The sequence below is a fragment of the Eriocheir sinensis genome, unplaced genomic scaffold, assembly GCF_024679095.1.
Source record: "Eriocheir sinensis breed Jianghai 21 unplaced genomic scaffold, ASM2467909v1 Scaffold535, whole genome shotgun sequence".
NCBI classification, from domain to species: Eukaryota; Metazoa; Arthropoda; class Malacostraca; order Decapoda; family Varunidae; genus Eriocheir; species Eriocheir sinensis.
This window is the reverse complement of record NW_026111871.1, coordinates 180,043-192,500: the sequence shown is the minus strand read 5'-3', so window position 1 is coordinate 192,500 and position 12,458 is coordinate 180,043. Positions and strand designations below refer to the sequence as shown.

At 41.1% G+C, this 12,458-nt stretch overlaps 1 protein-coding gene across 1 annotated transcript in view; it reads right to left on the bottom strand.

Moving 5' to 3' along the window:
• The window catches only part of LOC126992977 (ubiquitin carboxyl-terminal hydrolase 31-like), a 56,342-nt gene that overhangs the window by 37,691 nt on the left and 6,193 nt on the right, over positions 1-12,458 (bottom strand). Inside the window, 3 exon segments of the mRNA XM_050851801.1 lie at positions 6,818-7,173; positions 7,176-7,205; positions 7,208-7,737. Coding sequence (XP_050707758.1) covers positions 6,818-7,173; positions 7,176-7,205; positions 7,208-7,737 — 916 coding nt within the window.

Here is a 12,458-nt window from a genome sequence, read left to right as displayed (position 1 = left end):
TACCTCAACACCACCACCACCACCACCACCAAATCTCTTGCTTCCCCATTCTGGAGTACACATATGCCCTAACCTAACCTAACCTAACCAAACTACCCTAACCTAACCTAGCCTACTACTGCTACTACTGTTATTGTACCTTTTAACTCCATGTGTGTGTGTGTGTGTGTGTGTGTGTGTGTGTTGTGTGTGTGTGTGTGTGTGTGTGTGTGTAGAGGGATAATGAACTACAACAACCAGAGTAGAATTTTAACACACACGAATGAAAGAAAAAACAAACAAATAAAAAAGAAGAAAAAATGAAAGAAGAAAAACATACGAGTCAATTTTTACGTATGAGGAGGAGGAGGAGGAGGAGGAGGAGGAGGAGGAGGAAGAAGCAAGTGAGGAAAGAGGTAAAAATGGAATAAAAACACTGGTCGTAAAGATAACCGTAACAAGGAGGAGGAGGAAGAAGAAGAAGAGGAGGAGAGAAAGAGGAGGAGGCCAAAAAGAAAGAAAATAAAGCAAAACAGAAACCGTGGAGAGAAAAAATTATTATAACAAGGAAGAAGAAGAAGAAGAAGAAGAAGAAGACGAGGAATAAAATATAAATAAAAATAAGTAAAGAAATATTGGAAAAAAAAAAGAAATAGGAGGAAGAGGAGGAGGAGAAAGAGAAGGAAGGAAGAGGATGACAAAAAAAGATAAACACCAAAATAAAAATTAATAAATAAATAAACAAACAAAAATAACAGAACGAAGAGGGAAGAGGAGGAGGAGGAAGAGGAAGAGGAAGAAATAAGAGGAGAAGAAAGAGGAGGAAGGAAGAGGGTGACAAAAAAAGGTAAATAAAAAAAAGGAGGAAAAAAGGAGGAGGAAGAAGAGGAGAAAGAAGAGGAGGAGAGGAAGACAAAGAAGGTAAATAAAAAAAATCGTGATAAACAAAGAATAACAATATCGAGGAAGGAGGAGGAGGAGGAGGAGGAGGAAGAACAGGATGAAATAAAAAATCGTGATAAACGGGAAGTAAGAATAACCACAATAACGAGGAGGAGGAGGAGGAGGAGGAGGAGGAGGAGGAAGAGGAGGAGGAAGAGAAGAACAATGAAAAAAAAAATATATACTAAGACTGAACCACAACATCGAGGAGGAGGAGGTGGAGCAGGAGGAGGAGGAGGAGGTGGAGCAGGAAGGAGCACAACAAGGAGTCGCCGCTGGTCGTGATTGGCTGTGATTGTCCACACTTCCGCCCAATCACAGCGAAGGACCGGAACCACCACTCCACATTCCACTCGCTCACTCCACTTCCTCTACTCCACATTCCACCCACAGCATCCGTATCTCATTCCCCTTTTATTTATCCGCTCTACGGCATCCATTTTTTTTATTATTACAGTTCTTCCACTTTCATTCCACTCCTTCCACACTTCCACATTACTCCTTTTTTCCACTCCAAGCATCCACCTCCTATCCTTTTCTTCATCCCTTATCTCCACACTGTCACTCACCTCTCCTTTCTCCCTCCACGTCCACTTCACTCCACTCATTCCACATTCAACTCCCAGCATCAATTTATTTATTTACCTCTCATCTCTCTCCACATCCAATTCTCCTTTCTTTAGTGTATCATAGTTCTAGATCCACTTTTATTCCTCCCTTCCACTATAATCCTTCCCTCATTCCACTACTCCACAGCATCCTTTTCTCTCACTCCCTCTCCTTTATTTCTTCATCCACTCCTCTCCCTCCACATTCCACTCCCACCATCCTTATCTAACCTTACTCTCTCTCATCTTTTTCTATTCTATCTCTCAATCTCTTTTCTTCTATATTTTTCCATACACTCCTTTTCATCCATTCCCCAGCATCTCTCTCTCTCTCTCTCTCTCTCTCTCTCTCTCTCTCTCTCTCTCTCTCTCTGTTTCTTCCCTCCACTTCTCTCATGTCTCCCTCCCTTGGTCTATTTAAATGCCTCCATGCACTTTTTTTTCAGCTTCTCCTCCTCCTCCTCCTCCTCCTCCTCACCATCATCATCATCTCCCTCCCCTATTCTTTTCTCTCTCCCTTCCTCACTCTTTAATCTCCATTCCTCTCTCTCTCTGGATACGCTCCCGAAAGCATGCTAATGATGGCTGTAATCTCTCTCTCTCTCTCTCTCTCTCTCTCTCTCAATCCTTCAAATCAAGCTTAATGGTCGAATCAGAACGTAATCAGAGAAGAAGAAGAAAAGGGAGGAGGAGGAGGAACACAGAACAAACAACAGCAGACCTGCTGGTCCTTACGAGGCTGTTTGTGACAAGCTACACGAACTATCTAATCAAAGGTGGAAGATGAAGGACAGCAAAGGCGAAGGAGGAGGAGGAGACTTAACTGAATTGAAAAGAGAAGTTAGTTGTTATGATTTCTCTCTCTCTCTCTCTCTCTCTCTCTCTCTCTCTCTCTCTCTCTCTCTCTCTCTCTCTCTCTCTCTCTCTCTCTCTGTTTAAATTACAAATGGAAAACAAACACGAGGAATAAACAAACGAGAGAGAGAGAGAGAGAGAGAGAGAAAGAAAGGCGTAGTGCAAGGTCGTACGGACAAACAAACAAAAGTAGAGAGAGAGAGAGAGAGAGAGAGAGAGGCTTTTCGCTTCGATTACCAAAAGGAATCCATCATAAAAATACTCTTGTTCTCCTCCTCCTCTTCCTCCCCTTCTTCCTCCTCCTCCCCTTCTTCCTCCTCCTCCTCCTTTGTTCTCCTCAAAATTCCCCCTTTTTTAGCACCTAGTCCTCCTCCACCTCTTTTTTTTTATCTCCCTCCTCTTCCCTTTTTTTCTCTCTCTCTCCCCTCCTCCTCTACTTATCTCCCTCCTTCCCTTTTATTCTCCTTCTCTTCCTCCCTTTCTTCCATATTTAGATTTCTTTACCATTTTGTTTTTTTCTTCCTCCTCCTCCTCCTCTTCTTCCTCTTCCTTCTCTCTCTCTCTTATCTTCTTTCTCCACTTTGATTCTTCTTATGACCTCCTTCCCATCTTCCTTCTTCTCTTCCTCCTCTTATCTTCGTCCTTAACCTCCTCCTCCTCTTCCTCTTCTTATCTATCTTCCTTTGCATCCTTTAAACTCCCTTATCATCTCCTCCTCATCCTATTCTATTCTTCTTTCATTGCCTATCTCCTTCCCTATCTTTTTTTTTCTTTACCTTTCCCATCTCTCATTTTATCTTTATTCTTCCTCCTCTTATTTTCCATTTCTCTATTTCCTTATCTTCCTTTCTTTTTTTGTCTTCTTTTCCTATCTTTCTTTCTTTCTCCTCTTTCTTCAACCATTCCCTTCTCTATTTCCTTCCCTTCCTTTTTATCTTTTGTTCTGTCTTCTTTATCTTTCCCATCTTCTTTTTCCTCTTTCTCTCTTACCATCTACTCTTATTCTCTCATTCTCTACCTCCTTTCTCCTCTTCTTCCTCCCTTCCTCCTCTTCCTTCTTCCCTTTTATCCCCTCCCTCCCCTATCTTCCACTGACCCTTCCACATGACTTCCCCTTTCCTCCTCTCCCATCCTCCTCCACCACGTAATCTTCTCTTCCCTCCCTCCTCCTCTTCTTCCTTCCTTCCTCTCTTCACGTAAGGTCTATTCCCCCTCCTAACGTGACTGACCTTTCCCTTCCTCCTCCTCCTTCTTCTACCCTCCTCTTCCTCCTCCTCCTCCTCCTCCTCCTCCTCTCTTACGCACCACTACGCAAGTCTGACTTCATTTTACGCTTCTGGGTTCATGGAGAAGAAAGGAACATTAAAGTTTTGTGTATAATTCTTTTTTTTTTTGTTACTCGAAAAAGAATGGGGAATTTATGAGTGTTTTTTTTTTTGTCCTTTTCTTTCTTTACTTTGTTTTTATATAAGGATGATGAGGTTATATAAATAGTCTAGTAAAGGTTAATGTGGACTTTTTTTCACATTAAGGTTTTGTCTATAATTCTTTTCTTACGTTACTCTAAAAAGAATAGAGAAAGTGTGTGTGTTTTTTATCCTTTTCTTTTTCTTTTTTTGTTTTTATAAGGATGATGAGGTTATATAATAGTCTAGTAAAGGTTATGAATGTGGTCACTTGCTTTTTCACATTTGCCAACTCGACGAAAAAATAGTTGCCATGTTTTTTTTAGTTTCTCTTTCTTTCCTTCATTATAAAAAGGTTGATAAGTTTACATCTGAAGTTTTGTGAAGATAAAAGTAAATATTGTAGTCTTTTTTTTACTATTTCGATAAACATAAAAAGAGATAAATTTATATAAAGAAGAAAAAGAACAACAAAGATAATTAAACAAGAAAGAAAACGATAAAGAAAAAAAAAGGAAAAAAAGATGTTACGTAAGATCAGGTTTGGCAGTAATTAAAACTCCGACCACACACACACACACACACACACACACACAGCATCCTACCATCATCGTCAGCTCGGATAGGAATGCAGTAGCCTACTCTCACCAAGGTCAAATTTTACGATTCTGACTTACGTAATGGTGGAAATGACGTCAGCAGCAACAGCAGCAGTAGCAGTAGCAGTAGTAGTAGTAGTAGTAGTAGTAGGTAACTCCTCTATCTCTACGCTTTCTATGTTCTTCCTTCCTTCCTTCCTTCCTCCTCCTCCTTCCTTTCCTCCTTCTCCTCCTCGATTTGCGCGGGAAAATTACCTAGCTGTTCGTTATCTTTACCGCAGACCGTGTGTGTGTGTGTGTGTAATTTCGGCGTAGCGTATATAATTTCTCTCTCTCTCTCTCTCTCTCTCTCTCTCTCTCTCTCTCTCACACACACACACACACACACACACACATACGCGCATACACGATCGATATTCTACGACGCAGACAGATAGACAGACAGGTTACACACACACACACACACACACACACACACACACACACACACACGAATTCCGTCTTAAATACGTGCGCCTAGCAACATGGAGGAGGCCCAGGAGGAGGAAAAAGCACTGGTAGCAGCAGTAGCAGAAAAAAAAACATACCCTTCTACTATTACGAAGAAGAGGAAGAAGGAGAAAAAGAAGAAAAAGAATAATAATAATAATAGCAGCAACAACAACAACAACAACCTACCTGAATATGGAAAGAGCAAAATACCTGAATCAATACTAATTAGGTATTTTAAACAGGTAAACTGCGCCTCTTCCTTCCCCCCTTCACCCTCCCTCCTCCTCCTCCTCTTCCCGAAGATACGGAATAAGAACGGAAGAAGAAAGGAGAAAACATAATGGAAAGAAAGAAGAACACACACACACACACACACACACACACACACACACACACACACCCTCACGAGCCACCGTTAGCCTAGTGGAGATAAGAGAGAGAGAGAGAGAGAGAGAGAGAGAGAGAGAGAGAGAGAGAGAGAGAGAGAGAGAGAGAGAGAGAGAGAGAGAGAGAGAGAGAGAGAGAGAGAGAGAGAGAGAGAGAGAGAGAAATAAGTAAATATATAAATAACAATAATAACAGTGATAATAACTAACATAAACAAGAGTAAAATAAGAAGAAGGAGAAGAAGGAGAAGAAGAAGAAGAAGAAGAACTGTCAGTCAATGAACCACAAGCAATCAGAGTAAAGTGCTCCAATTAGAGAGAGAGAGAGAGAGAGAGAGAGAGAGAGAGAGAGAGAGAGAGAGAGAGAGAGAGAGAGAGAGAGAGAGAGTTTTATAATCCTTCCTTTCTTCAATTCTTTCCCAATATGATAAACCAATACATAACAGGACACACACACACACACACACACACACGTACGCACAAAGCCGTTAGATTCTGTTAAGCCGTCAACAAGACCACTAGATAAGGCCGAAGGACTGCGCTGCTTAAACTGATAAGAAGGAAGAGGAGGAAGAAGAAGATAGCGAAGAAGAGGGAGGAGGAATACATAGGAAGAACAGACACCAGAAGACCTATCGGTCTATGGCGAGGGTGTCTGTTTACTACCGCTACTACTAGTAATCTACGTGTGGTAGGACAGGACAGAATAGATGAAGGCTCCTCCCCACCCACCTCTCCCTCCGGAGGAGAGGAGGAAAGATCTCAGTTAATATGACAGCACGAAAAGAAAAACAAGAAGAACAAATATAAGAAGAGGAAGGAGAAGAAGGAATGAGGGAACGATGGCATTAGATAACATAACATAGAAAGCAAGAAGAAGAAGATGAAGAAGAATAAAAGATAACGAGGAATGGAAGCAATGGACAACACAGTATGAGGAATAAGAAAACGAAGAAAATAAGAAAATGGAAAGAAATTAAATCAAATACAAAAAAAAAGGAGAAAAAGGGAAGAACAGAGAAGAGAAACAAAGAAAAATAAACAAGACAACAAAGTACACAGTAAAAAAAAAGGGTGGAAGACAAAAGGAAAACAAAAAGAAGAAATAAGAGAGGAAGCAGAAGAGTAAATGACAAAACAAGCAAAAAAAAAGTAAATAAACAAACAAAAAAAAGAGAAAGGAAAAAAAGAAGTAGGTAGCAACAGTAGGAGTAAGAAGATGAGGAGCAGGAGCAGGAGGAGGAGGAGGAGGAGGAGGAGGAGGAGGAGGAGGAGGAGGAGGATATTAATGTTGATTCTGCAGCAACTTTAGACTTATTAAAGAATATTACAAGACATTTCGGAGGGAGAGAGAGAGAGAGAGAGAGAGAGAGAGAGAGAGAGAGAGAGAGAGAGAGAGAGAGAGAATCAAATAAAATACAAGATAAAAAAGAATCAAACAGAGAAAGAAGAATCAAAATCCAAAAATTAAAAAAAAATAAATAAATAAATAAAGGAATCCAATACCACAACCCTCAACCAAACAGGAGTCAATCCCCTTCTTCACTTACCTTGATCTTCTTGTACTTCCTCTTGGACGCGGTATTCAGGTCCTCATGCACCTTATCCAGCACGAACATGAGGAACTCCGCCGCATCGTGCTGCTGCGAGCCCCTATACAGTGACTCGTACTTGTCCACCGTGTTCTTGAAGTTCATGGAGAGGTCGGGGATGTAACGCAGGGTCCAGAGCGCCTTCAGGAGGACCGCCAGCTGCTCCGTGATCTCCCCGCGCGTTCCGTACTTCTTGGAGTTGATTTTGTTACACCGCGCGAGGTCGTGTTTATACTGATCCAGAACGAAGTACTCCGCCAGGACATCCGTGTGGCAGAGGCACTGGATGACGGCGTTGATAAAGCAGGTGTTCCGTGGTTGCGTATCCCCATTATGCCAGGCACGCGCCGTCCACGAACTCGACACAGTCCTCAACTTTCGCAGTCCGTAGATCACTCACGGATATCGTCTTACTACGCTCGAGTCGCCCTCTGGTTGTGGCGTTCCCAGCGACTACGTTTGTGCCTATCACCACGCCTAGTCCACCACTGCCCCCACCGACACCCCCGCCTTGCACCTTGGAGGCCACCCGGCTCACGAACGAACTAACGCGCGTCAGGTATTTTTTCTTTGGTTTCACTGAGGCACTGCTTGAGTCACTGCCGCCATCCAAGCTCTCAGCGCCGTTCTCCGATATCGTGGTGGGGGTGTGGCTGCCCTGGTGGAGGTGGTGGTGGTTGGCATTGGTGTTGTTAGTGTCCACATCACCACTGTTCACACCTGCGTTGCCTCCTCCACCACCCGGGTTCTGGCTCACCTCCCGCCCAGTCCCGCCTTCCTTGTGCTTACTCGACTTCTTGCTGAGGCGGAAGGACATGAAGGGTCGCTTTCTACGAGGCTCCCCGTGGCCGTTCATCATGGAGGGTTTCGCTAACCTGCTGGGGAGGAGACGGAAGGTTAATCATCAGACACTTGGAGGGTCATTATTGGACACCTGGATATAATTAAGACACAAAAAGGTGATAAGAAGATAGAAGATAGGAAGATAAAGATAAGTAGATGCTGGAAGATATAAGATCGAAGCTTAATTATGACACCAAAGATAATTACAATGAAAAAAAAAAGATTATAAAAAGGAAAAGAGGTAAAGAAAAGTAAAAAATAAATAAAATAAAATAATATAGTAAAAAAAGGGAAAGGAAAGGTAGAGGAAAGTAAAGGTAAAGGAAAGTATAAAAAAATAATAAAGAAAAAATAAAAACCTAAAAAATTAAATAAAAAAAATAGGCACTGGAAAAAGGTGCAAACAGATTAATTATGATACCTGGATGCTAACGAGACACCTGGATATTTACAAAGGCACGAGAAAGGTGATAAACAGGTGTAAAAAAGTTGTATAATAAGCATAACCAGGTGCTGCAAAAGGTGAAAGCAGGTTAATTAGTACACCTGGATGCTAATTAAGACACAGGGCATTTGTTTATATAAGGAAAGGTGTAACAGAAAGAAGAAAAGAACAACAAAGAAAGACTAAGAAAAAGATGATGATGATGAAGGTAGATGATGGTACAGGTGAGAAACAGGTGTAATTAGAAGAGGATACCTGGATACACTTTCTGTCTGACCTAAGAAGAAGAAGAAGAAGAAGAAGAAGAAGGAGAGAAAAAGCCAAAAAAGAAAAGGATGTAGAAGAGAAAAGATGAAGAGGAGGAAAAAAAATGAAAAAGAAGAGGAAAAAGGAGGAAAAAAAAAAAAGAAAAAAAGAAAATTATGAAGAAAAAGAAGAAGAAATTATTAAGAACAAGAACAACAACAACAAGAAGAAGAATTAAACACCAAGACAGTTAATATATACACTAAGACAAGTCGTGTGTGTGTGTGTGTGTGTGTGTGTGCGAGTGACAAAAATCCGCACACTCATTGTGGATTAATGTCGTATTTTGTGGGTGAACGCTGAACCTGAAGGAATGGATGTGGACTGGATGACAATGACTCCGCAACCCACTGGAGCGAGAGAGAGCGAGAGAGAGAGAGAGAGAGAGAGAGAGAGAGAGAGAGAGCACTGCTTCCTACATTTGCATTTTATCATACATTAAATAAAAAGCCTTATCATAATTAAACCAGAGAGAGAGAGAGAGAGAGAGAGAGAGAGAGAGAGAGAGAGAGAGAGAGAGAATTACCACATACCTAGCACATGAGTGAGAGGAGGTCACACACATACATCATCATGCACCTTCCCCTAAAAAAGAAAGAAAAGAAAAAAAAAAATCAAACAAAAATAAAATAAAAAATAAAATAAATCAAAAAAATCAAATGGACACAAAAAAACAAGAAAATAAAAACAATAACAAATAAAATAAGCAAGAGGATTGAATACCCCAAAAAACATCACCTCAATAGACATATATATGAATACCCAACACCACACCATGAATAAATATGTAGACCCAGTCAAATTTATCAAGTCCTCAATGATCAATCCATATACGAATGACTTAGACAACTTTGGACTATAATCAAATGTAGGTATATCTATAAGGTACATATCTAGGTTTAATTAAAGAGCACCTAAAATTGACCTCTCTTTTGGACGCTCTGGAAACTGACCTCTCTTTTGGACACTCCCGAAATTGACCTCTCTTTTGGACACTCCGGAAATTGACCTCTCTTTTGGACACTCCCGAAATTGACCTCTCTTTTGGACACTCAAGAAATTGACCTCTCTTTTGTCCACTCCAGAAATTGACCTCTCTTTTGGACACTCCGAAATTGACCTCTCTTTGGACACTCCCAATTGACCTCTCTTTGGACACTCCGGAAATTGACCTCTAATTTGGACACTCCGGAAATTGACCTCTATTTTGGACACTCCCGAAATTGACCTCTCTTTTGGACACTCCGGAAATTGACCTCTCTTTTGGACACTCCCGAAATTGACCTCTCTTTTGGACACTCCCGAAATTGACCTCTCTTTTGGACACTCCGGAAATTGACCTCTCTTTTGGACACTCCCGAAATTGACCTCTCTTTTGGACACTCCGGAAATTGACCTCTCTTTTGGTCACTCCCGAATTTGACCTCTCTTTTGGACACTCCCGAAATTGACCTCTCTTTTGGACACACGAATTTGACCTCTCTTTTGGACACTCCCGAAATTGACCTCTCTTTTGGGCACTCACGATATTGACCTCTCTTTTGGACACTCTTTACCTTTTTCTTCTCTTGTATGAGCAGCGATTAGCGGGGAAAGAAAAAAAAAGTGTGTGTGTGTGTGTGCGTGTGTGTGTATAAAAGAGTCCTATGTATCTACACACGACGCATGTGCTGGCAAACGTGACACATCCAAAACACACACATGACTGAACAGGGTGAATAGAGAGGTGCTCAGAGTCATCAAAGCTCCTCAGACTCAGAAAAATAAATAAAGTACATTCCCTGATCTTCCTCCTCCTCCTCCTCCTACTACTACTACTACTACTCCTGGTCTTTCTCTTCCTCCTACTTTTGATAATACAGTAATTCCACATGATGATACAGCACATAGGAAGGGTAAAGTGTGTGTGTGTGTGTGTGTGTGTGTGTGTGTGTGTGTGTGTGTCCTACAAATTATTCAACACATTACACCGGAGACAACCACCCACACCCAGACATGATCTCTCTCACACACACACACACACACACACACACACATAACAGGATAATATATGTAGTCTGTTTCTCTTGCCTTACTCTTTGCTATTTTTCTCTCCCTTTCTCTATTCTCATCTACTTTATCATTCTCTTTATTTTTGTATCATATTCAGCTAACTACCGTAATGTATGTATATCTGCACTCCTTTTGTCTCTTATTATATTTTTGTAACTTTTTCTATATGCCTTAACCCGGTAGCTGCGGGGATCATATTTCTTAAAGGTCCCTCTAAGCGAGAAAAATGAGAAAAAATCATCACTCACGCAAACCATTTCATAATATATATTAACGCATTTTTGATAAGTTTAAGCATCATCTATTTTTGGGGGGGTTTATATCATGGCAAAAATTTGGCCTATCGCTGGTACATGGAAAAGCCACAAATTTGGCCATCGCTGCTACCGGGTTATGGTGAAAAAACTGTCATTATACCACTAGTTAGTTAGCTAGTTAATAGGTTACCATTTAAAGGCACTAGGTTATCATTTCAAGGTCACTATCATTTAAAGGGAGTTATGTAGGTCACCATTTGGGTTAGGTTAGGTGTTTGGTTACTTGACTCATTAAAAATATATATATGTCTTTAACATCTGTAGTAATAACCTGACCTAATAACCTGAGAGACACACACACACACACACACACACACATTTAAGAGCACCATCATGACACGTTATACTGATTAATGGCTGTGTGTGTGTGTGTGTGTGTGTGTGTGTGTGTGTGTGTGTGTGTGTGTGTGTGTGCGTACACCTACTGATAACATGTCTATCAATGCTCGTGCCTCCTGCTGCGATGGTCCAACAACTAATCTCATAAACGTAAAATAATAATAAACTAACAATAATTATAGCATATATTGTACTAAATAAAAAAAGAAATCAGTTAAACAAGGCTAGTAACTTTTAAACACACTGGCATTTGTATGTGTTAAGTGTTAGTACATATGTTTAATAGTTACACTTTGCCCAGGACTGAAGAATCACCCCTTTTTACATAAGATCATAAGGAGTCTGCAAAAGGATGGTTGGCCTATACAAGGCAGCTCCTGTAATCCTAACCCAACCTAACCTCACTATCCATGAATTTATCCAACCTCTTCTTGAATGTATCTATGGTATTGACACCCACGTCATGACTGCCAAGCCTGTTCCACTCATCCACCACTCTACTGGCAAACCAATTCTTGCCTATGTCTTTGTTGAATCTGAATTTATCTAACATCTTCCACATACCCGTTCCCTAACTCAAGACTACACATAACACCTCATAATGCTTCGATGTGTGTGTGTGTGTAATTCACCTCTTGGTCTGCTGCAGGTCTCTCTCAAGACAGCCAGCCATTCCCCTACGGAAGGAGCTCAGAGCTCAGTGACCCATCTTTGGGTATGACTGAGACCACTCACACACAACACACCGCGACAACGAGGTCACAACTCCTTGCCTCATGTCACGTACCTACTCACTGCTACGTGAACAGGGGCTACACGTGAAAGATAAACCCAACTTATCTTCACCCGGTCGGGGAATCGAACCCCGGTCCTTCTGGTTGTGAGGCACACGCTCTAACCACTGAGTTGTGTGTGTGTATAAACCTCAACATGCCTCATGGGCCTGGAAAACAACTGATAAGATACACCCAATGAGAATATAGTCTATCTAATCAATGGTGAGGTTAGGTCAGTGTGCCAATGTGTGGTTGATGGGAGGGAGAGACCATCAATAAAAACAGTAAACAAGCTGAATATTTTTACCATGACTTTCACAATAGATTCAAAATGATGGCGATTGTTGTGAGGTAGCGTGAACACCTGTGAAGATATGGCCCAAGACAGGTGTGTATAAATAAGCATCTGTTATCGATATAGCAGTGGAGAGAAAGTATATAGAAAAATAGATAGAAAGTAGACAGAAAAACAGACATGTATATATAATTGCTAGCTGAATTGTGTGTGTGTGTGTGTGTGT